Source organism: Convolutriloba macropyga, chromosome 2, assembly GCF_964194025.1.
Source record: "Convolutriloba macropyga chromosome 2, txConMacr16.3, whole genome shotgun sequence".
Classification (NCBI taxonomy): Eukaryota; Metazoa; Xenacoelomorpha; order Acoela; family Convolutidae; genus Convolutriloba; species Convolutriloba macropyga.
The window spans coordinates 17,600,977-17,626,907 of record NC_134469.1 but is presented as its reverse complement, the minus strand read 5'-3'; the positions used below and the strand labels follow the sequence as shown (position 1 = coordinate 17,626,907).

The 25,931-nt window shown below is 33.8% G+C and overlaps 2 protein-coding genes across 8 annotated transcripts in view; both read right to left on the bottom strand.

Moving 5' to 3' along the window:
- LOC142357342 (uncharacterized) overlaps positions 1-25,931 on the bottom strand; it is a 104,832-nt gene that overhangs the window by 20,103 nt on the left and 58,798 nt on the right. For 6 of the 7 annotated variants that reach the window (XM_075409013.1, XM_075408989.1, XM_075409008.1 and 3 more), the window contains 2 exons: positions 14,738-15,085; positions 10,530-10,719 (listed from right to left, as the gene is read on the bottom strand). In XM_075409013.1, the coding sequence (XP_075265128.1) occupies positions 10,530-10,719; positions 14,738-14,876 (329 nt within the window). In that variant the 5' untranslated portion in view covers positions 14,877-15,085. Of the gene's footprint in view, positions 1-10,529; positions 10,720-14,737; positions 15,086-21,711; positions 22,623-25,931 lie in introns of those variants that run through there. The other variant, XM_075408998.1, reaches the window with a different exon arrangement.
- LOC142335163 (uncharacterized) lies at positions 2,941-4,317 on the bottom strand. The gene has a single exon (XM_075383529.1). It carries the CDS (start codon positions 3,746-3,748, stop codon positions 3,113-3,115), a length of 636 nt encoding a protein of 211 aa, XP_075239644.1. The 5' UTR covers positions 3,749-4,317; the 3' UTR covers positions 2,941-3,112.

Here is a 25,931-nt window from a genome sequence, read left to right as displayed (position 1 = left end):
TACCGCTTCATAATAGAATTAAATTTTCCCGCACAATAAAATACGTCTTTTGTACTTTATGCGCCTGATAGGAAAAATGCGCATTAAAATCAATAAAAAATTTTGCAAAACTATGTGCCTATGTATTATAAAATTTAGTCACGTATATACAGTAACAAAAAGCAGGGCAAAAAAGCGTCAAACTAAAAAGAAAGATGTGATAAAATTTATGAATTTATTGAGGTCACGTTAACAAATTTTTATGACAGTTTCGACGGTGTAAATAATGCTTGTTTTTCACGCTGACGTGAAAACTGATGCTTATATAGTTGCCGAATTTCCTGACGGCTATCATCATTACTTTTAAATAAAGCAACACTGAACTGGTTTACGCTTTGTTTCAGTCATGGTCCGAGTTTCAAAACATTTCAGGCGATTATTTTTAGTTCACACATTAATCGCGGTTTCAAGATTTTTCAGCCCAAAACAGTAGTTTCATTAACAAATTTCATTGAAGCGCACGAATAGCTTACATTTAAAACAAACTAAACTAATAATCTATTTATATTTTTTTCGAGTCATTTTATCTTCAGTCTCGGTTTATTTAAATATAGATTTGTATTCGCTATAAAATTAATTTTAAATTGCACCGCCAAAAAAATGTGCAATTTGATGTGCTTTTTTGAAATTCTCATGCTAATTTGCAGCGGAAATTCTCCTCTCAACTTTTTTCGCGCTTTCAATTTTCTTGTAAATCTTGGTACTACAACTATAGGGCACCGCTCAATTAGGATTGTAAAGACTTTCAGATTAGCAATCAAGCGGGTTGTGTCTCTCTTGTAGCTTGGTTAAGGTGACGTACAACTATGCCGACGTAATACTATGCCGACTATATGAGTGCCGAAAATTTATTCACTTTTTCACCCGATAAAATTCTAAACAAATCAAATCAATTTAACCGAAATGAACGCAAAAAACTTCTGAATCACAATGAAATGGCGAGATTTTAGATTTTTTGTTTATTAGGACAAGATAATTGGGGCGAGAAATATTTGAATCAAATAATGATAATTGCGGACCACGGCCATGCTTCAGCGGCCCGTGGGACTTGATATGAATCTATCACAACCGAACTACTGATAAGCGTGCCCTGTTTGTTTTGAAAACAACATTTGGTTAGCATTTAGTTGATAATTAATTCGTAATAGCAGTGTCGGCATTTTTATAATCAATTTCAGTTTCGGCACTCTTGAACGTCGGCATAGTTGTACGTAATCCTTGGTTAATACGGCAATGTTTCTAACATCAGCTATAATATTTACAAGATCATACGTTATTGTCCGTGTCTTCAGAAATTGGAAACAATAATATGTTTATTTTCTGGAGTTTTCTATTTTGGATTGATTTGTATCGCCGAACAACAAGCAGTCAGCACCCAAAAATTGGGTTTTTTGAAACTTTCCCCAATATTTGAGATTCACCGATAGTTTATATGTCAAAAATACATGATGCAAACAAACCGTAACAAAATTATAAGTATGCCAATCAAACAAAAGGTCACTAGAACTCTGAATCTAAACAATTTGTTCACTATCATGTCTAGAAAATCGGATGAAACATTCGTGCTGTGCTCAAAATAGACAGTTTTGTCAAAGCCAATACTAGAATAAAAAAGTTATTTAACCATGCGGCATCAAAACAATTTTTTGTCCAGAATTGGGCTTAAATTGGCAGATAAAGTCTTTTAGAAGGTTAAAAAGGCAATCAAATAAAAAAAATAAACTGGGGAAAAACTTTAAAAAATTTAGTCCGACCCTTAGTCCGAGCCTTCCAGCCAACACTCGGGCGCAAGGGCCCTCTTGTCAAGTTGCCCTTCGGATGACTAAACTTCCCGGACCCTCGTCCTATAGCATATAAGTGTTGAAACATTGGATTCCATTTGTATAACATCGGCCCAGTACTGTATCAATGTATCTTAAGGGTGTCTTTCCACTCATTATGTGCAATATAAATGCCCTGAAGAATAGATACTTTTTTCTGAGAATAGACTGAGCATCCTTGGTTTTGATTCCAATAATGTTCATAGAAAAATCATGGAAAATTGTGGAAATTTCGGAAAAAAATTGAAATTTTGGACAATGCTTTTTTGAGCGTGACGACTTCTTATAATATTAAAACGTTGCAAAAACGAATTAACATTAGAAAAAACCCACAAAAACGAGTAAATACAAGCCAAGTGCCTGGAACCTGCCAGATATTCGAATTTTGGGCGCATCGTCCAGATTTTATGGTTTCTATTTCAGATTGTAATGATTTTTTTTACTGTAGAGGCCTATTTTACTCTGACATGAGCTCTGATCAGAGAGTGAACAGACTGAAAATTAGTTCTGGCCAGCTTTTGCTAAGGATTGAAATTCAATGCTGTTTTCACCCGATACAGTCTTCGATTTATTTGTTTGACATTACACTTTTCATGGTAAAAAGTGATATGGTCAGAATATGTTCATGATAAAAATACAGACTGAGAAATACTATGATTCAGCGCTGAGTTACTATGTTACTATGATCTGGGTTATGCTCTAACATACACTTAGAGAATCAAGGGTAAAAATTACCAAGGCACTTATTCCTCGAATCAGCTCAAAATAGTGAATTATTTTGTAAACAATTGATGGAAAAGCATATGAAGAGCACGTTCGCGATGGAAAAGACGCACAATGCGAATTTTCTAGCACCCTTCTTTTTTTCTTATAAGTTTTTTGTCCCACATAGTTGCTCCTTTCAGTCTAATTTTCTTGCCCTCTTTAGTCAAAGTTATAACCAGTGTAGGCTTTAGCAAAACCTAAATTTTGCCTCTTTCTCAAGTTTTTACAAAAACTCCTCCTTTGTGTTCACGTTGGGTTCTCTACAGGGGCGCAATTACCCTCGCGTCAGTTCACTATGTCCTTGGAGCAACAAAGATTTATAGTAACATATAAATTAGTTGGCACAAAATGTTTACATCTCACATTGCGGTGAAGTTATTTTGTAAAGACAAAGAGCACAAATGTTCGGAAGCATATTTACTTGAAAAAAGGATCTAGTTTAGGAGAAACAAACGTCTCTGCTTAGTTTAAATCAGCGAGTTCCTAGTTTATTTCATTTTATCGGAACTGCTGGTGTATGGCGATGCAGAAACCGATGTCGTCTCCCGACCAAATACCGCACTCTGGGTCACGCTATCATTGCCCGCGCGAGATCCCCGACTAGAAGTTTGGCCCATTGTTCGCTTCGGAGTTCCCCCACCGTGAGATCTATTCAGATTAACCGGCCAGCCCATGTACAGCTGGGTATTTGGAACGTCTGGATACCAGGGTTCCTGGAATCTGTGGAATATTGCATTGTTCTCTACGGCAGTTCGAAACGGTCCGTGAACAATTGGGCGAACAGGGTTTTGAACAATGTCCTCGGCTGCAACTGAACTAGATCTGGACTCTTTTTCACTGTGACCTAACTGGTCGATAAAGCTCCGAATGTCGCACCCAATTTCACCCAAGCGTTGATGTTTCCGTCTCGGTTTGTCAACAAAGTCGGGTCCGAATAGGTACGAAATATCATTGGAGGCCTCTGCGCCCTTTCGCCCTATTCCGATGTAGGTCGTGTCGCTATAGAGACGAGAACGGTAGTCGCCCACGCCATCGGGTCCCGTGTGAAGCATTTGACCACTGTTAGCTGGGGGGAAGGGGTAGATGGTCCTATCACCGACTACACGACTTGCGCTTTTGGCCATGTTTGCTTCAATTATTTATAAAGTTTTGTACAATGGTTGCAATATTTTCGATAAATAATGATAAAATTGATCGCTGAATTGTTTTTCAAATCAATGGAATGATATAATTTGATGAGAATTATTAGCTAATCAAAATTGCACTACCCGAAATTTGGCGACAAAAATAGTTTACAAGCTCTTTTTTGTTCAAACTTTTCAAAAGTGTTCACACAATGAAGAGACTGTATTTGAACGAGAAACAAATAATACACAATATACAGTAGACTGCGTCTGCTTTTGACGTGTTTTGATTTAGATTTAAAATGGCACCATTTATTTAAATGTTTTGTTCTTTTTAAGCTCATTATATATTGAGAGCAACGGCAGGTGATGGCCATCAGAGCGACGCGCATTGATTTTTGTTATGGAGAAACCGTCCAAATATAAAAAAAACACTGAATAAATAACAAACATTGGAATTACTGCAGCCATTCCCCTATATTAGGATAATTTGCTAAGACCTCTAAGTAATCTTTTAAACCAGATTATCATAAACCGCTTTGTTGTTATCAAAGTCTGGAATTAAAGAAGACATTCGTTTCAAGACTCCAAATTTGACACAAAAATCCGCTCATGTCCAAAATTTTTTATTAATCAATTCAATTAGTAGAATTTATGTCTCTTTGTTTGAACCGAGCTATCCGATTTCAAAAGCTTTTTTCGAATACACAAAACGCTCAAAAATGAATAATGAACTTTTAAGGGCCGTGGAACAAAGTGGAGCGAAGCCCTTGGCGACATGATTATTGGCTTTTTTCGTCGTCATTTTTTTTCAAATTTGTTCCTTTTCAGGGCATGTGGGACTGAATTTTTTAAAGTCATAAAATAGAGTAGTGGATCAGAAACGAAATATGAGCTGTCAGAGTCGTCCATATTTCTTGCCTATTTGCATTTTTACAACAAATCGCGTAAAAGTTGTTTTTTCTTACCAATATCTGAAAACACACCGTAAAGGGGAAGCAATTTTATTTCCGCGTTAAAAGTGTTTATTTCACAAAACACACTCTTGGAAAAAAATGTAGGTTGCCATTTTGAAGAAAGCAAAATTATTTTTGAAGACAATTTCGCTCCTAATGCTCGATAATTTTCCTAATTATCGCCAAATAATCACTGCACAAATTTTTCACAAATTACCGAAGCATTTCAAAACTATCAATTATTTCTATAATTTTTTTACTGTTTTTTAAAGTGCATATACTGTCTCAAATAACATAGTTCAAAAAAATTTCCAAGTGTTTCTCAATAATTATAAAATTTGCCATGAATTACAGTTTTTAACTTCTTCTGATGTAAAAAAAACAATTTTTGAAATTTGCCTCAACAGTTTTTGAGTTTTTTGTCGATTTCTCAAAGCATATAGCCGGCATTAAAGGGTATTTTGGCTGCCTACCATTGGGTTTTGTTAAACTTATTGCAAAAAATTCGTTATGAGCGTTCCTGAGTTAAAAAGCAATGAATTAAATTTGTTTAATGAAAATCTTCATTTTTCTCAATTATTAGACAATTTATCAGCTGATTCAACTGACGGGTAGCAGTAACATTGATACGTATCAAAAATTTCAAATTAGAGTGTTCTTCAAGAGCTAAAATGTCTAAAAACACAAAAATTTTTGCGCAGCCCACTTCTCAGTGGCCTAACTTATTTTTAATGAGCCAACTTTTTACCTCTTTTTCCTGATTGCGAAAGTTTCTCATTATAATCAGAAGATTTTTGTGATTTTCCAGCTTAAACTTTTGTTTACAGCAATTTATCAGTAACGGTTGATGGCATGACAGGCTGTAATGGAAAAAATCAAAAAAGTGTGTTGAAAGCAAAGTCAAGACAATAGCAGCCTATCTTAATTAAAAGCACATATACTATAGGTGTTAGAGTCTCTGTTTTTCCGACACTCAACTGGCATTTCTTCGTGTTAAAAACTTATCAAAAACAGAAATTTAGGTTTTTCAACACTTTATTTAAAAGAACGTTCAGAGCCAAACAGCTAATTGGTATGTTTCTTTCAAAATTTTTAAAATCAATTTCATTAAGAAAATTACCAAACCAATCAGCATCTACCTTATAAAAGTTTAATTAATTCTTTTCATTTCCAAAACAACAACTTATTTGATTCAAATTTGCCACCAAAACTATAATTTGCACACAAAAATGAATAAAACAAAAAATGGTCAAACATAACCGACTAAACGTCGGAAGAATTGCTCTCAAACCAAAAGTGGGAGCTCTAGACAAATGCAGCCTGCTTCAATCGGGTGGGGGAGGGAGGGGGCAGCCTAAATGAGACTAAGAAGTTCAATAGTGGGCTTCAAATAGCCACATTAGTGGTTAACATATACCACTATTAAGATTCAGGTGAAAAATGGCACCAGTTTTGGCGCACTTTTCATTTGACTTTTTGTATTAAATTGCCGCTAATTGAGTTCAGCTGCTTAAAATTGTGAGTGAGAGAGTATTTTAGATGACGCCAAACGCAAAAAGTTAAGGGCGTAAAAGTCACTCGAAAAGTCAAAACGGTCAAACAAAAATTTTGCATAAAAAAAGACATACACGTTTAGAATAATTGCTTCTCTACGGGAGCAATGAAAAATCAATATTTCAATTTGAAAGTTTTTCACGTTTCCCTTATGAGACCAGAAACTCACCGCGTAATTGTGATGTAAACAAATTCAGTTTTGAAGAAAGCCAGCTTCTGTTATTCAATTTGCGATGTTTCTTTGGAGAAAGGAATCAATTTTTTAGTGGTTGACAATAGACTATGCCTGTACGCAAGAAAAAATAGGTCTGACACTTAATTGTATTTGAACTACAAAAATTATTGCAAAATATACAGTCTTCTAGAATATGAAAGCAATTGAAGCACTGCCCTCAAACAGTCATCAAGTCGTTTTTGCTTTTCTGCTCTTATCGAAAGATTTTCCGTTCGTTGCTCCTTATTTGGTTTTTCTGTCAGATTGGTTATTGTTATTAAACAATTATCCCTCCAGTTTTTCTTTGAATCAAGCCTCGCATAACTTTCAAATATATAAAAATCTATTCTTCATAGTTTTTAAGTAAAAAATTCTAAATCACAATAACTTGAGGGGAAAAAGCCAGCAACATTTAAAACATTAATCAACGTTTAGTAAAAAAAACATGAAAAAAGTAGAAGTAAAATATCTCACAACAAACTTGTGGCTTGTAAGAAGTGACATAATTGCTTTCGAAATTTGACAAAACAAATTGAATTCCAATTTAATTAGCAAGATTTAGAAACAAATAACTGGTCCAATTATAAAAATTTTTCTGAAAAAACAGTATTGTGTCTATATCTTAAATCAGAGAACTCATTTGAGAACTCAAACTATTAATGAAAAAAGTTATCTATTTCTTTAAGTTTCTGATTGGGATAAACTGGTCCAAGAAAATTGGTATTTTTACAATCAATAATATGTGAAATCAAAAAATGGAAATGAAAAGAGATCACCAATCCGCTAATGGTAATTCTCTTCATCATCGTTTTTTGTCAACCTAGAAATCTATGCTTTTCGTGCACGAAAAAGTATCATTATAGGTTGAGCAGGATTGCGAGCTATTATTAAACGATATCCATGATGTGTTTTATTTATGTTTGTGAAACAAGAGATATTTAACACAAAAAATTAAATACCGACAAGTTTTTACGAATTAGATAACCCAAAACATATGAGAACAAAAAAAGATTGAAATTTGGTCTAATTACTCTTAATTTTTTTATGATAAAAAATTCTGTCTAGTAGAACAAAGCCACGATGTGCATAAACTGTCAAAAAAAAATGTTGCAAATATACTGTGGAAATCGCTCCAAAAATTGCATTTTATCATAACGTTTTTTACCTTTGAGTGTTAATGAAGATGCGAAATCAGATTTAGCATTACAAATCCGAACTTTAGGAAATTTTCGATTTCGTATAGTTTTTGCAATTATTATATCTGAGTGTTGCTACATAAAACGAACAACCGTAATAAAAAACTAATGTAATTAGAGTAGAAATCGATAGGAGCTAAACTTGCAAGTTAACTTTTTATCATGCAAGATAACGTTGTGTCTAAAACTCTTGTATTATTGCAAGATACACTTTTCAAATCACACAGGATATATTTCATTACAAGGTTCTCGCAATATCCTGTAGATAACATTTTGATCTTCCGCGAGAAAACTCTGCAACGTCCTCTATCATTGAAATCTTCAATCCATTAATGAAATCAATTATGTTACAGTTTTTGTAATCGATTCCATTCACGTGAATAAGTTTCGTATCTCCAGTTTTTCTGTTGTTGCTATTAGAGAGAATCAAAAAAGCTCTTACTTGCTCAGTTTACACGTGTTAAATGGAAATGGAAAGTCAATGTCTTTATTAATGGAAGTTAAGAGCTAAGTTTCGCAAATTTTTCAAGATTACAAGTTCTCACAAGCTGATTGGTACTCAGAAATTTGAAAAAAATCTTAAAGTTCAAAAGCAAATTTGTGCTTCATTTCGGCAGCGGGAAGTCAAAAAATTGATTCGGAAAATGCCATCTTTACAATTTTCAACAAATAAAAACATTTTTTTAAAAATAGCGAAAACAATAAACAACAATGGCTTCATTTTAAAAAAAACTCAGGTGCCAATGGTAATAAAAGAAATTTTGCTCGATAAAAAAAATTTTATGTGAAATTATACACATTCACATGTTTATCAATGTGCAAGTATTATTGGCCGTCATGGGGGTATGGCCGACAAGAACATAAGTAGAAACTTAGACTTCATATTCATTATAATTGGCAACAAATTTATTGCGCCAATAAATCACTATTGGTTGCAATATTATCATATTATCCTTGATGTGAGGTCGAGTAGCGTTCCACATGGCATCCGTGATCGCACCCCTTGATGGAGGAAGGGGTAGTGTCCAATCAAGTATAGCCTTTTGTTAGTTGTTTAAGTTGATAAATTGCTGCTCCCAATTTAATCTAACAATTTAAACCCATCTAAGTTGGTTGACACAAATGGTTGGCTAAATTTTTGAATTTTTCGGTTGTCGGCTATGCACCCTATTGGTCAATACGCGTCCACCATGCAGAAACATTACAATCAACAGTTTTTAATTTAGATTATACACAAAATGTCCTAGTTGAGAAGATTGAACAAAAAGGATGAAAACTATGTAAGAAATCTTTGGTATGTTCGGTTTCAAACGTTCGAAATTGTCGGTGCGTTCGGTCTGTTTGGCATTGTCGGTTTCTAACGTAAAAACGATCCGGTATTGTCGTTTTGCGACGCAAGAGTCGGTATGTTCAGCATTTAAACGTAAAAGATTGTCAATACGTTCGGCATTTAAACGTAAGAGATCGTTGGAATGTTCGGTATTTAAACGTATGAGATCGTCTGTAGGTTCGGTACTTAAACGTAAGAGATAGTCGGTATGTTCAGTATTTAAGCGTGCAACGTACTAAGTGTGCAAAACTCTTCCTGAGCTTGTTCTTATATCTGGTTATTTTTAAATTTGTTTTTTTTTTAATCCAAAAAGCTAACATACTTGCTGAACAATGAAGAAAATTGTGCTGTTTGATTCAATTTCACTGAGCTTTGACATGCTTTCTTCTAGTTTACAAGCAAAGATTTCCATGCTCGGTTCCGTTTGAAACCGAACATGCCGACCGTTCTTTGTCTGGTCTGCTGGACTAATAATTGTGTTCTCTCATAAACAAACAACGATACCGAATCTCTCTTACGTATAAAAAACAACAATATCGAATCTGTCGTGCGTTTAGAAACGACGTAACCGGATCTTTTTTATGTTAAATACCGAACAAAAACGATGTTGCCGACTATAAATTAAAGAAGCTTTTGATGTTTTTGGCTAGAAAAAATGACGATAGCGACGATTTCTTATGTTTAAAAACCAAAGACTTGTCGACTAGGGCGTACTAAATTTTTCCGCCAATTGAGATTGACAACAACTGGCAACTCTTTTCCCAGCTAACAAAATAAGAGGTGAGACTGGTAGAAATTTAAAATTTTTTTAAACAGCCAAGACAGAAAAAAAATCTAGAGCGCTGTTTAATTGGGCCTCTGGTCAAGAATTGAAGCAGTTTTAATTGTAGCGAATTTCAAATTGTTTCAACTCACTTCAATTAGCCCCGCACATTTTATGAGGATATTTTAAAACCCATGTTCGATTGTGATAGTTTTATATCAAGCCCAAGAGCCGCTTAGGCATGGCCATATATATATATATATATATATATATATATATATATATTATATATTATATATATATATATATATATATATATATGTATATATATATATATATATATATATATATATATATGTATTTATATACATATATATACATACACACACACACATATATATATATATATATATTTATATATACCTATACTTATATATATATATATATATATATATATATATATATATATATATATATATATGTTTGTGTGTGTGTGAGTGTGTTTATCAACCAAGCTCAAAACTTTTGACGATTGTTGTATCTTTAGTAGGTTTCCATAAACTCCATATATGGCGTTTTATGATTGCTAAGTTTCATTCCTGAAGATCATCCCGGGTAAAGAAATAAAACAGGGGTGGCATTTCAGAGCGGTGAAATGATAGAGTTGAGATAACTGGGGCGAAACGATAGTGAAATGATAGAGGGGTGAAATAATTGGGGTTTAAAAGATAGATGTTAAACAAAACCCGGAAAATAATTTAAACTAACTGAGGTGGTAAATTTCTGCACCCACTGGCCGCGGACGTCTTGTTATTGCCACCAACTCCACCTATATTAGCTGCAGAGCCCCGCTTGTTCGTACTGGTAGCCGAGTTCCCGTTCTGTCCCCCGCCCCTAGAGTTTGATGTACCCACTCCTCCACTTCGACTGCCCCCCGCTGATGTTACTGATGGACCCCCTGTGAAATAACAAATCCCAAGGTTATCGCAGAGAACTATTGAAAAAATTCAAAAATTAAACAAGTTAGCTACAATGCATGGTTTATTTTACAAGATTGGTATCCTGTGAGTATTTTGAAGACGTTTAATGAATTGTGAGAAATATGGAGCAACAATCGTCTTCAGCACCAAAGCCCGCCCCAATGTTTTTTAAGGGTTACCATACAACGTTGAGAGGAGCGTTTATTGGCAAAGTTAGAAGACGGGGGTCCAGAGCGTTGGTGAAAAAAGTTGAAAAACTGTTTTGCCACAATGAGGTGAATAATGACAGCTGAAAGACGTCTTTTTCAACAAAAATTTCAAATTTCAAAAATATTTTGAACAGCTAACTTCAAAAAATGAGGAGCAGAAAATTAATTCAGTGCTCCGAAATTTATCAAATAAAAGTTTTTGATAGCAAAGTAGAAATCGTATCCGTGTGAGGCATAAAGGGCAGAACATCCAATTTTGCCATTTGTAGAAAAAACAACCGAAGGATTTTCGAACAAAAGATACCCCTATAACTTCAGAAGTAAAAGGTTAAATTAAACACTACAACCAAAAATAATTAACTTGGTTAACAAAACGGTGATTGTCAATACAACAGATCAACAGTTTATGAATCTCATTTCGTCGGCATTTTTTATTTTTCACATGTAAAATGTATGTTTTTATTCTCCCCACTTTGGTCAGGTAAGAATAAAAAATACTAGAACTGCACATTGATAAGTCTCCCGTTTGTTGCAATCGTTTTGGCGACTTATCATTAAAGGCCAATCTCGACTCTTCTGATTCTGAATTTGTTAAATCTGGCCATAAAGAGCGTGTCAAAATCATTGAGGCAGACCCCTTGATCATATCTGTCGACAATGATTGCAACAGTACTGGATCTACCATCTCCCCTCCGAGCAGTCGATCACCCAAAAAGCAAAACAGTCTACTATGGAGCCCGTGCCAGCAACATTTCCGCTGATCCCCGAATAGCGGTGATTGACAAGGATTGCATTAGTTTACAAAAAGCTACAGACAACCCCTGCGCTTGGAAGGAACGATTGTCACTTAACACAGCCAACCGCTTGAGTGTTTTCTTGAAGGTTGCCGATATCCCGCCAAGAACTTCAATTGCAAGGAGAACAAATGTGATTCCCATCTTTGCGCAGTTACGTCGTGGAGACAATATTTTCTTTCATCTGCTGCATCAAGTGCGTATCCTGCCTTTGTAGCCGCATTAGTGAGAGAGTTGGATTGCAGCGACGAAGTAACAGTTACATCAAATGCAGCAGGTTTTCCCGCTTTCCAAGTAGGGACAAAGATGTCTCCAGGGCGTGACTGGCTTTCTGGAATTAGGTTCTTTTTTTCCACTACTGGTGAGAGATTCGCAGATGAGCAAGCAGACACTAATTTATCTCGAATACGGTCATGTCTTGCAATTGCGTCTCCCCGACCGTGACACGCAATGGCATGATCCCCATAGATGTCAAGAACTCCTGCTTTACAGAACGGGCACTTCCTTTCGGCGTCGTAGACAGGGACACCCAACCTGTACTTTGCACTAATTCTAAACTCATTTGGTGCCATATGAAGCCCAAGAGCTGGAATGGGGGGAGCAGACAACCAAGCTCCAGCATGTCGGACAGAAAATGAGAGAAGTCGGGCGGATTCTCTCTCACAGGCTAGATTCTCTTTGAGAACATGAAATTTTTCATTATCAAGAGAATGCTGGATCGTCTTTTGTGAGAGGTTTGAAATGTCCAGTTGTGCTATACTGGAATAAAGATCCTGAAAAACTTGGCAGTTTTTTGGGCTCTCACCGGTTATTTTGGAAACAAGATCTTCAGAGGAGAGAACAGAGCCAATGTATGATACTTCAGAAGATTGTCAAAAGAAAGCAAAAACATAAAATATGTTATTAAAAGTACATTTTATCGAAACTAATGCCCAAAACTTTTAATGGATATTTATTATATATAATAGTGAAGGCACATATATCCAAACTCTCAGTTTTGAAAGTTAACGCAATTCATTTAAAAACTGTTAATTTAATTAGCCAGAAAAATTCCTTCTGGTAATATTATATGTTTAAGACAAAAATTTTTTATTTTAAATTTGATGGAAGTCATAGATGTTTAAATGACTCTGTCAAACTTAGTTTTTGCTTTTGAAGCCTAATTTTCAATTTCAAACACGTCACGTTTTAACCGTAAATTATTCCTCATCAGTTATTTTTGAATTGTTAAACTTTTTTCCACACGTTAGATTAGTATGTTTTAGTTTTAATGGCTATTCCTTCCTCCTGTAGGGCTGCAAAATTCATTATAAGCGCATGAGTTTGTTCACTCAGGGCTATCGGAAAATAACTTTTGTTAGGAGGAACAGTTTCAATTATTCATCAATCGTTTTCATCGGAAGGATAAATTTCAAATTGGATGCTGCAAAGTCGTGGCTCAGCAAAAAAAAATTCCATAAGGAAGAGATTTCTGATTTAGTTTATTGATTTTAAGTTGTTTAAACGCATTTTCTGTCAGAATGACGCAAGATCAGCTAAAAATTGGCTACAGTTTTTTGGCACTTTTTTGAAAATTTCCAAATTGGCCAATTACGTTTTTGCGACTGAAAAAATTTGAGTAAAAAACCTAATTAAAAAAATGCCATTGTGCGTTGAATTACATTTTCATCAACAAGCGTGGTAGTACCAATTGCTTACAAAACTCGTTTGAACAAGGTACCACTGTGTGATTTTTTTAATTCTTTGTCATAGTTTAATTAACTGTTTAATTTTTAACAAACTTTATGTAGAATTTAAAACTCAAATAAAGTAGTGCAGGGTCTTAGCCTCTAACTTCTAACAAGTTTTCAACTTAACTCTTAAATATATAATTATATATATATATATAAAAATGTTTTAATATATATATATATATATATATATATATATATATATATACTCCGCAAAAGTAAGTAATAGAGATATAATCAAGAACAAAATATTTTGAGTCTTATCACATGCCAAAAAATCCTAAAAATCAAATGGTTAAATTGATTTCATCCCCAATTCATTAAATAACATTTAGTTTGAGCTTAGAATTGTAAGTTTCAAAAAATATTCTAAATCTGTTCAGTTGACACAAAGACGAACTGCCATCATTTATCAAGCTACCCGGATTTGAGTCTCAGAGCATTTCACCGCTGAACCAGCATATTTCAGGAGTAAAATTTTAATTCAGTTATGAAACATTGTATCTCCAGAATTCTCAAATATTTTTATGTGAAGTTTTTCATTATTATGATTATATTTAGTCAATATAGTTCGCCCAGGCTAAACTTATCCCGTATAGTCTGAAAAATTTTCGTACCACTAAATTAAGTTCGAGAAGAACAAATTCATACTTTTGTAGCTTATAACTGGTAATTATCATTGTAGTTTACACACTATTTGTACATAAGCTAGTTTGTCAGCAGTTATCACAAAGCCCATTTGGCTTAGTGTTTACGACTTGCTTCGAAAATTAAATGTTACAGGTACCCACGCGGAAGTTCAAATCACATAAAACAAACCTTGTTGGCAGGAGTTAAGCTGAACATATTATTCTTTATGCAATAATTTTTACTCAACAATGAAGACTGGCCAGTGTAAGTGGTGAAATGAACAGAGTACCGGTCATTCTAAAAACAGAATGTCATGTCTCGAGACTGATTCAGCCCTGATTTGCTCTGCCACCCTCCTCCGGGTAAATACTAAGTATTTAATGAATAAACCGCCAACGAAGTCCGAACTTAATAAGTTATTATACTTTGATTCTTATTCAATTGGAAACTTCTGAAAAATATCGCAAGGTTAGTTTTTGCTATTTTCTGTTAGGTTTCTTAAGACATATTTTCGCAGAATTTCCATTGGGTTCAATAATATGCACAAACTAAGTGGAGTGCATCGATAGAAGAGATCCAAAAAATCAAACTCCCCTTCACCCAGGATAATAAAATTTGCTGTGATTTTCTGACCTGTGTTTTGACGAGTGACGTAATTTGTGTTTCCGGGACCCCCGCCCTCCCTCGGCGGGTTGTTGGTGTCTTCGGGACTAGGGTTCTCGGCGGATATGGACCCACAAGAGCAGAACGCACACAACATTGCTAATTCCATAATATGCTAATTGTCCTACTACTGTTATTGAATGAACAAAAGAAAGATGAAAATGTGAGGACAGGGGAACAGTCCCAGACCATAGTTGAGATTATGTTTCGCTGAGGTAAACAATGGCGACTTCAGTCTTGTTCAGTTTGTTTGTTCCACGTGATGCGTGAACTAATTGTAATCAACTTAAACTCCGACGATTTCTTCCACCTTTCAAGCTGAAACACAAAACTACAATCTACCTAAACGATTTTCAAAAATGGTCAAACACACAGAAAATATTTACTGCAAAAATAACAGCAAATTATGAAATTTGGTAACTTGCAATTTGTGATTGTTTAATCATTTTTTAAAAGCAACAAAAACAATATGATAATTAGAAATACTTTGTCGAACTTGATTTACGGAGATTAAATATTTTGCTTGTTTTCATAATAAAAGCTCCATTCTCACTCTAATTTTCACAAGTTATTTTCAAACACAGCGAAAGGTTGTTCTCTTATTAGAAATAGTTTTTGTCGTAATCAATGAACGCAAAGGAGGCCTCGCGGGTCCATTGCTCACATTTTTAAAGTGCGCCTTTTCTTCTAAAACTACTGGGGGGAACAATTCTCAAACAGATGTTAATCAAATTGAGAATTTTGAGCAAATTAAGGAGTTTTGAGACAAAGCTCCTCGAGAACAGAAGTCAAGTAGAGCGTGTAAGAATTCATAAAAGAACTGGACCAGTTGTTTCAGTCCTTGCCTCGATCTAGACTGATATCAATTTAAAATATCTAAGTCAAAAATCTTATTTTTCTTCAAAACATCAAAATATCTGATTAAAAAATATTTTTTCCTTCATGTAAGGGCAGGATTATTGATGAATGTCATTACCCGTTAACGTACAACCTAAATATAAAAATTACTGCCAAACTGCCAAACAATGTCATGGACGAAAAATAACACAGGAAACAACAGTAGCGAATGCAAAAAAGACTAACTTTAAGCAAAAAAAAAATTGTATCGAATTATTTTGTTCAAAATATAAATTTTCGAAGAGTTTTTGCAAAGTAGGGGCATATATTTAGATGTGAATGAAAAAAACTAACTAAGTCAAAAATAGAAGTTGAATTAAACACTTTTTGACAGGTTAACTTGTCTCCTGCCAAAGGTTTTGCGGGATAAATAATTTCAAGATTTGTCAAATTGGTTTTTTGCCATAAAAACAACAATAAAAATCAAAAATTTAAATACAAGATGGCTTGCTCCTGCGAAAGTGCGTGTAGCACAAAATGTTCTAATGCACATCTCAACATTGTTGAAAATTTTTCTTTGTTCTAAGACGAAATGTCTTTTTAGCTAACAATGTCTTGAAGCCATAAGTGAAGCTTTTTCCGTAACAACCTTCAATCAGACTTTTTTTCGGAAAAAAACAATTCAGAACTCTCAAACAAATAAAATTTTACCAGAAGAAAAAGGAATGTGCTGTAAGTTAATTCGCAAAATAACACAAAATTTGGCAGAAACAAAAAATTCAAAAAGCGCACCAGTTGACTTTTAAGTTAACAAATAGAAAATTTAAAAAAAATGGCAGAGAAAATTATGTCAAGTTTTTGTCTCTTTCGTATTAGTTAGGTGCAATCTGTATTCAACTCATGTGTCCTATAGTCACACAACTTTGCATTTGGTACATTTTAAAGAGGACCTGACAAAAAAATGTTCTTTCTTTTAATTGTTAACGTTACAAATCAGTTCTTTCTCATATTTCTTCTAACTGAAAAACTTACATTTTTATATTAATTAACTTGCGCTGTTTAATTTTAGTTTATTCTCAATGTGGTCAATAGTTCAAGCTCAAAACTTAAAGCATACTGGTCTATACATAAATTTCACTAAATGCAACAGTTGAAATATTATGAAAAAAAACTTTAAAAAAAAAGAAATGAATATTATATCACGGAAGAAGGGTTAGGACGCATAAGGTTTTCCACTTCACTAGGTCAATTTAACATGTTTTTTTTCACTAAAAATGAAACTTTTAAAGCGAATTTCTATAGAATTTCTGCCAATTTGGATATGAGATCAACTGGACTACTAATGATTATGAGACCAATTGCACGACGGAGGGCATAAGAACATATTTAAGTATCCAAAGGTTGTTATTTCTCTCATTTTTAAGTTTTGGAGTGACCCTCAAGGAACCAAGATAGAAATTTCAAGTCAATTTTGATTCACTAAAACTTGGAAAGTCTGGTGACAAGATGTAGCCTGAATTTGCGCGGACATTTACAGGAAAAGTAAGAATTGAAGTTTTTGCAAAAAATAACTGATTTGTGTTTTACAGTAAAATCATCTTACGAGAAGCCAAAGGGTACTACACTGACAGCTTCGAAACTTCAGTTAATTGGGAGAAAATTACAAATTTAGACCAGTTGAGAGCTTATTTTAGAAATTCAGTTGAAGTAACAGGAATGATCAAAATAACAAAAAAAATTATAGCAATTTTTTCTCTCTCTAAGAAGCACACTTTGTGTTCTTTCGTAGCCACATAGCAAATAATTGTTCTAAAGGCCAAACAAAGGTTCAAAAAACGAACGAAAAATTTCGAATCTGTCATTTGTTTTTCCTCGTTCTGTCGAAAAAATGTTTCTTATAATTTTCGAGTTCGTCAAAAGTATCAGACTAATACAATCGCTTTAGTTTTCGGCCCGTTAACTCACTACGAGAAATTAAAAGGTACTGTATTTTAAAAATTAAGTTTTAGAAGTGAAAAAAATTTTAAAAAAATTTCTGTTTTTTTCCAAGTATATTTTTTTGGCGTCGTCGGTATTAGTTTCTTCGACATCCACTTTTAATAATAATGCTTCTATGTTTGGCTCAATTAAAAATCTGTGGAGCGCCCAAAAGGTTTCAAATTCTCAAATAGTAAAAGAGAAGAACAGAATAAACCAGTAAAAAAACTCTTTTTTCTCTTTTGAAAATTCGAATAAAGCTTTTCCTCTTTTCTTATAAATTTTTCAAACTGATCTCGATTTTCAGCCTGCGATTAAATTTGATCCTTCCTTTTAAAAATCAAAGGTAGCTCATAAGGGCTACGAAATTTTGTTATTCTTTTTCCGATAAAAAAAAACAAAAATGAGAAGAAAAAAAGTGTAATGTCACGGAGCAAAACAGTAGGTTGAATAAAGTTTTCCACATCGCTGGACCAATTTACCGTGTTTTTTATTCACTTGAGGTGAATATATCAGAGCAATTTTTTTTACAATTTCCGCCAATTTGGATAGGAGATCAATTTGACTGCTAATGAAATGAGACCAACTGCACGAGGGAGGGCATCAGAACAAATTTAAGTATTTAAAGTTGGTTACTTTTTATTATGTTTTGTAATGACCCTCGAGGAACCAAGTGAGAAATTTCAAGTCCATTTTGTACCACTAAAATTTGGAACATTTGGTGAAAATATGTAGTCCGAATTAGCGTGGACATTTACAGGAGAAATAAGAATGGAAAATTCTGCTAAAGAAACCCCATATGTCTTTTTTTTTAACGTAAAATCATTTCAAAGGAAGCAAAACGGTACTATTGACAGCTTCGAAATTTCAGTTTACTGGAAGAACTGTACAAATTCAGGCCAGTTGAGAGCTCAATTTAGAAATTTATTTGAAGCAACAGGAATCATCAAAATAACATAGAAAATTTAGAGCAATTAGAAGCAGATTTTGCGTTCTTTCGTAGTCAGCTAGCCAAGAATTGGTCAGATTTGTGCATTTTTTGTGCAATTAAATAAATTTTGCAAAATTTTGGGATGAGGGCATAACGTAAGTGCCGCAGAAATCGACAAAATTTTTTTTTTCTCAATAAAATTTCTTAATCTGTCTCTCAAATGAAGTAACAGGAATGATCAAAATAACAACAAAAATTATAGCAATTTTTTCTCTCTCTGAGAAGCACACTTTGTGTTCTTTCGTAGCCACCTAGCAAATAATTGTTCTAAAGGCCAAACAAAAGTGCAAAAAAACGAACGAAAAATTTCGAATCTGTCATTTGTTTTTCCTCGTTCTGTCGAAAAAATGTTTCTTAAAATTTTCGAGTTCGTCAAAAGTATCAGACTAATACAATCGCTTTAGTTTTCGGCCCATTAACTCACTATGAGAAATTAAAAGGTACTGTATCTTAAAAATTAAGTTTCAGAAGTGAAAAAAAATTTAAAAAAATTTCTGTTTTTTTCCAAGTATATTTTTTTGGCGTCGTCGGTATTAGTTTCTTCGATATCCACTTTTAATAATAATGCTTCTATGTTTGGCTCAATTAAAAATCTGTGGAGCGCCCAAAAGGTTTCAAATTCTCAAATAGTAAAAGAGAAGAACAGAATAAACCAGTAAAAAACTCTTTTTTCTCTTTTGAAAACTCAGTTTTTCATAACTATAGAAAGAAACTGTCATTTTAGTTTGTTTTCAAACAGGTTTGTACAAACGAATAAAGCTTTTCCTCTTTTCTTATAAATTTTTCAAACTGATCTCGATTTTCAGCCTGCGATTAAATTTGATCTTTCCTTTTAAAAATCAAAGGTAGCTCATAAGGGCTACAAAATTTTGTTATTCTTTTTCCGATAAAAAAAACAAAAATGAGAAGAAAACAAGTGTAATATCACGGAAAAAAACAGTAGGTTGAATAAAGTTTTGCACATCGCTGGACCAATTTACCGTGTTCTTTATTCACTTGAGGTGAATATATCAAAGCAATTTTTTTTAACAATTTCCGCCAATTTGGATAGGAAATCAATTGGACTGCTAATGAAATGAGACCAACTGCACGAGGGAGGGCATCAGAACAAACTTAAGTATTTAAAGTTGGTTACTTTTTATTGTGTTTTGTAATGACCCTCAAGGAACCAAGTGTGAAATTTCAAGTCCATTTTGTACCACTAAAATTTGGAACATTTGGTGAAAATATGTAGTCCGAATTAGCGTGGACATTTACAGGAGAAATAAGAATGGAAAATTCTGCTAAAGAAACCCCATATGTCTTTTTTTAACGTAAAATCATTTCAAAGGAAGCAAAACGGTACTATTGACAGCTTCGAAATTTCAGTTTACTGGAAGAAATGTACAAATTCAGGCCAGTTGAGAGCTCAATTTAGAAATTTATTTGAAGCAACAGGAATCATCAAAATAACATAGAAAATTTAGAGCAATTAGAAGCAGATTTTGCGTTCTTTCGTAGTCAGCTAGCCAAGAATTGGTCAGATTTGTGCATTTTTTGTGCAATTAAATAAGTTTTGCAAAATTTTGGGATGAGGGCATAACGTAAGTGCCGCAGAAATCGACAAAATTTTTTTTTCTTAATAAAATTTCTTAATCTGTCTCTAAAATCCCCAAAGTTTTAATTAATTTCAAATAGAGCATGCATTGAATCAAATAGTCTAAAAACAGAAACTTAATTTGTTTAAAAAAAATGTTCTGAAGGCCATAGAAGAGTACAAAAGATGAACGCCAAAATTTCAAACTTGTTTTGGTTTGTCCTCCTTCTTTCGAAGAGTTGTTTCCTATAGTTTTCGAGCTTGTCGATAGTATCAGACATATTCAAGCACTTTGATTTTTGGCCCATTGACTCACTATGAGAAATTCAAAGGTACGTTATTCTAAAAATATAAGTTTGAGAATTAAAAGAAGAATGAAGAAAGCAAACAAATTTTTCAAACTGCTCTCTATTTTCAGCCGGCGTAAAAACTTGATGTTTCTTTATAAAAATCAACGCTAGCTTATAAGAGCTGCAAAACTATGTAATTCTTATTCCGATAAGATGCGTGAACAAATATTGAGAATTTGATTGAGGAACAAAATGCGGCCATGAAAAATTTTCTCCCATTTTGAAAAAAATCGGAACGAGAAATGAAAACGAAAATTGCGCTGCTATTAGTTATTTCAAAATATTTTTGTAATATTGAGCCAGTCATTGACAACAACGTATTGTTTAAGTACTCGAAATCACCTTCCTTTTTAAATCTAAGTTCTCCATAGAACCAATGATTATTCAATTTTTTTTAACATAATTCCACTAAAGGATCAAAATACGGAATAATTTTAATCATAAAAATACAACCCTCTTGGGGTTCTAAGAGGACCGCTTGATTGCCGAATGATAAATTAGATTCTCTTCTAATAAGAAATCTTCTACAAAGTCTATCTGCCAGGGTTGAGCACAAGACACATTACTTGGCGAATATCCGAAAAACTTACTCATAATCAATTTTGTCGGGGTTTTCTACTACTCATGTTTTGAGATTAGAGTTGGAAGCCTGTGCTGAAACGAGTGAAACTAGCCTGATTTGGTTCAGGTTTGTCTAAAATAACTCTTTTTCCACGAATATAGTATCTAATTACCAAGATGAGAAAACCTAATTGTTGACTTACTTCAAAAATGTCCGTCTCGATACTAATTGATGAATAGGAAGACAATTAGGGGTTTTGATTTTATCCACAGCATTGTTCAGAAGAAAAATTAAGTCTTTGAATCTGGTCGCAAGTATTTACTAATAAAGTTCGGTCAATAAAGTTATAGGCTAGTTACATGCTCAAAATGGTTTTGTTTCCACAATATGCAAAATCTATTGAAATTTACCCTTTCGGAGATTGTCCACGTAATGAAAAACATGAAAATGGGAAAATACAAAAATACAAATTTTAATACTTGAAAATTTTACCAATTCTCTGAAATTTTCAACTGTAGGCTTAAACTCCATTCGTTTTATCATTATTATTTTATAGAGAACTCCATTGATGGGTCAAAATAAAAATTTCTGTTTTTTCCTGCCCGATCAAGATATTTAACCACTCATTAACTCTACAATATGGTGACTTACTGGCTGTCAAGGTTGGTAACTTTGCACCACTAGCAGTGTTAAACACACAAGATAATAAAAAATAACAAGAGTAAATCGTCAAAAGCTTCACAATGTAATCGAGAGGTTTTTATACAGAACAACGAGTATTTCTGAAGTAATGATAAATTGTTTGGCAAATAATTACTAACTAATTAGCTATTATTACTAGTTAGCAGATTTTTTATATATATGTGAAAAAAATATAAAAACTGATCGGTAAACGTATGCAAAACTTATTCAAAAGTATTATAATATCAACATTTGATGAAAAATGGTCGGCAGGTAATTTCGATAATCTTCTAAATTTTGTCGTGAAATTTTTGCAGAAAAAGAGAAGATGATGTATGTTTTTTGTGCAAATCTGTTCAGTTTGGCTGTGATTATAAACAGAAACAACTAAAATGTGATATGTTTAATTAATTTCTCCTACAAACGCAAGAGGGAAAAGGGGGAAAGTAAGGGCGGGTTTTCCTACGCAATGAGGGGAATGATAAATTGATACCACTCTATATATCGAGTTTCAACCCTAGTACACACGTTTGTGTGTTGTTCCTTTTACATAAACAAAAAAGAGTACTAAGAAAAAATAAACAAGCTAAATAAAGCACACGGGAGGAAATAATATATAAAAATCTGAAACTGAAGATTGCTGTAACACCACTGTGAGCTATGATGTGTTGTTTTTCTTGTAACCAGCATAAAAATAGGGAATATTGTTTTCGGGAAAGAGCAGAATATGACTTGTATAAATCGGGCTAATGTGAAGCAGCACTTACTTAGTGCAACACAGATTTACTCATTTATTATTGTGATTCATGTAGTTTTCTTATGACCAAATTAGTCGAACGTTTTAAAAGGGCGAAAAAGTTGACTGCCGAAATTGACAAAGATAAATACTTCTGATTTATGCTAAATTGGAAAATCTTTGAGCTTATAATATATTTCGAAGCTTGAATTTAGAAGCAAACTTGTTAACATTAGAAGCCAATTTGTTGACAAATTTTATTAAGTCAGTGTTTTTAAAACAGCATTTTCTTTTTTTAAAAAAACGTTTTTGCATTGTCTTGAATTTTTCGGTTTTTTTTGGTTTTTGTTAAATTCAATTAAATTTTCTAAAATGAAGGACTTTTACTCAACTTCAAAAATTGTAAAAGAATTTGAATAAGGTTTCTTTTGTTCTGTATGCTGAGGGATACATTAGTGACGGATTGTAAACGTGACTGATTATAACTGAGCAGCTTTTTAACTGTGAGGAATTATTTTGCTATTTTTGGCTGAAAATCTCCACTTCACAAATATATTAGCATGCCTAATGTATCTAAAAATACAAAAGAATTTTGCTATTTCAAAAGGCATAACTTTTCTCAAACCGAAAAAAATTTTTTTCTCCGATTATACCAGCCCATCAAAATGAATAGCCTTTTATGGCATAGCTAGCTAGCTACAGTACACTGAATTGAGGGGGTGGGGTGGGAGATAAAATGAGCAAAATTTTACATCTCTAAAATTAATTTCCCGCAAGATGGGCTTTTATTCAAAAGTTTTGAAAAAATAATAAAACGTGTTAATACAACACCTTTTCAGTCAAAGTTTTATTTGCAGCTGGCTAAATCATTATTTTGAAAAATAGAACGAAATTGATAACAATTGCTATTTTGGTGTACGGAGTTGGAGCTAATTCCATCGCAATTTTTAAAAATGTTTCACCTATTTTTTCAACAGTAAGTTAATTATAAATTTTGCTCGGTTTGTGTCATTTCTATCTTTTGCCCCATTAAAATTAACCGCCCTTATTTAGTTGAGGCTGGGCACGACAGAGCCATATTTATGCCCGTCTATGTGAATAATTCGTACAATGGTAAGGTCGGCAGTTCAAGAATGGTTGGTATCTGAACAAAATGGGCTGCTGTGTTTGATAAGGGAGGAGGAAAAAGGAAAAATTGCGGGGACTAAAATGACCAGACTGCTTTTCAACAATGCTTCATATGTGCTTTTGGTGCCGATCTTTGCTGCTGAAATGGCACAAATTAATACATGAAAGAGGCCTTTTACAACACAAGGAAACTAACCACCACTAAGTCGAATGAACAATTGGTCGCCGCCCTCTTCAAAAATTGCATTTGCTGATTATTATTTCTGGTCTTTCCCATTATAGCTCCGCACGAAAGTATACCTCCCTCTTATGGGATACTTACTGTAATAGTGTGGGGGGGGGGGGACTATAACGGGAAAGACCCATTTTTCCTCTTTTCTGTATATATTTGAAATAGGTTTTATTACTGGAGCAATGTTTTGCGCGAAACGTGCGAGCTATTATTTTAATCAATAAAGCTTCAAAACTTCGTCTTCGTGGTAAATTTATTTAGTCTTTCGTCCAAGCAATTCTGTTTTTTAATTAGTTTTAAAAATGCCCAAAAATTCATCCAAATAGATATACGTTAGGCAGAATGAGTTTAATAAGCTTAACTATTCTTGAGTATTTCAGCAGAATTATCTGAACAGAAAGCACGTGCACATATATGCTGTATGCGCTTCCCAATAAAAAATCTTTCCCTCAAAGCAGCACCAGTTGTTATAATAGTAGTAAGTTATAATAAAGATTACACCAACGTATATTACTTATATTGAAGGAAAATTGGTTGGCTACATTTAGAATGTGTGTATGCTGTCTTCGCTGTGCATAACGCAAAACCGTCACAGGAAAAATAATTGAGCTAAATCTTATTTAAAAATTCTGTAAAATATGCATTGCGCTCATGTTTAATTTCTCAAATCCACAGTCGTCATTTTTTAATGTAGCGACTAGCGTTTATGTATGCACAAAATAATAGGGACGTGGATGGGGTCTGAAGGGCTTTAAAAAATTAAAAAATTGTGGTGGTGGAAGTTGGGGTTGTGTGTGTGTGTGTGTGTGGGGGGGGGGGGGGTTGGATTAAATGTGTTACTGCGTTGTTTCTACGAAGTTGTACGCATAACGAGTGCAGTGTTCATAATTGATGTATTTGTGTACTCACTCGATCTTGTAAAAATTGCAGCCTGATTAAAGGACTATCTAAAAAGCTTAAATCCCCGTGAAAAGAGAAATTTCAAAAGGAATCGATTGTTTTTATTTATTGAGATGCAAATAATACACTTTAGCCTTTTCATCCATTCACTGCTTTCTTCACATCCACAAAGGACTTAAAATAAATTTGGTATCTCTTAGAAAAGTCTCTCGAAAAGAAAAGAAAAATAGACCGCATCGAATGGATCTATGCGAAAAAAGGTGATCAGAGCTTTTTACAAATTCTAGTTTAAAACTCAAACATTTTTTTTTCAAATTCTAACATGTAAATTTCACGACTATAATCAATGACTAAACCAACTCAAATTAGACGGGAGTTTGCTCATCTCAGACGATTTTGCTCATTTAAACAACAACACATAATTGTTCCAACCCTTCCTTATTGGAGGCGGGGGGGGGGGGGGAGGGTTATATAGTCAACTGATTTTCGAAAATCCCTCAAGCGTAAAATATAGCTAAAAACGTTTTTTTTAAATAATTTGTTTGGATATTTTCCGTTTGTGCCTCCAGTACGTTATGCGACCCCAGTTACAGAGCACGTGCCATTACATAGTAAATCATCATGTAAAAATATGGCACGTGCGTCTGGAGGGGTGCAAATAATGTGCGCCCAGTAAGCTGGGGGGGGGGAAGGGGCACAAACGGAAAAGATCCATTGCTTTTATGCCGTAGTGTTGTTATTTAGTGTCACTTGTGGAAGCTCTCATTAACTTCCTAGGGACCCATATGTGAATCTATTTAATACAATTTAAAACACTCACGTCCACATGTTAAAATGCCGAAAGTCAGAAGAAAAAAAACCAGAAGTTGCTACTTAGCCAGAAGTTGAATTTCGTTGACTTTCGTCATTTTAAAACGTGCGGGTTTCGTGTTTTAAGCATGGTTAAGTGACTCTGCAGAAGTCACTTCGAAGTTCTGACTTAATATCTCTAACCACTTCGCGGTTCCCGATAAACACCAAAAATTCTCATTGTTTTCAACCTGAGTCACGTAAATATCACTTAAAACCTGAAACGCACACGTTTTAAGATGACGAAAGTCAACGGAAGACAACTTCTGGCTATTTAGGAACTTCGGGTTTTTTAATTTCTGGCACTGCAAGTTTTAGGCATTTTAAAATGTGCACGTGAGTGTT

Excerpts from the sequence above, each read along its gene's own strand:
- LOC142335163 (XM_075383529.1), bottom strand. The coding sequence starts at position 3,748 with ATGGCCAAAAGCGCAAGTCGTGTAGTCGGTGATAGGACCATCTACCCC.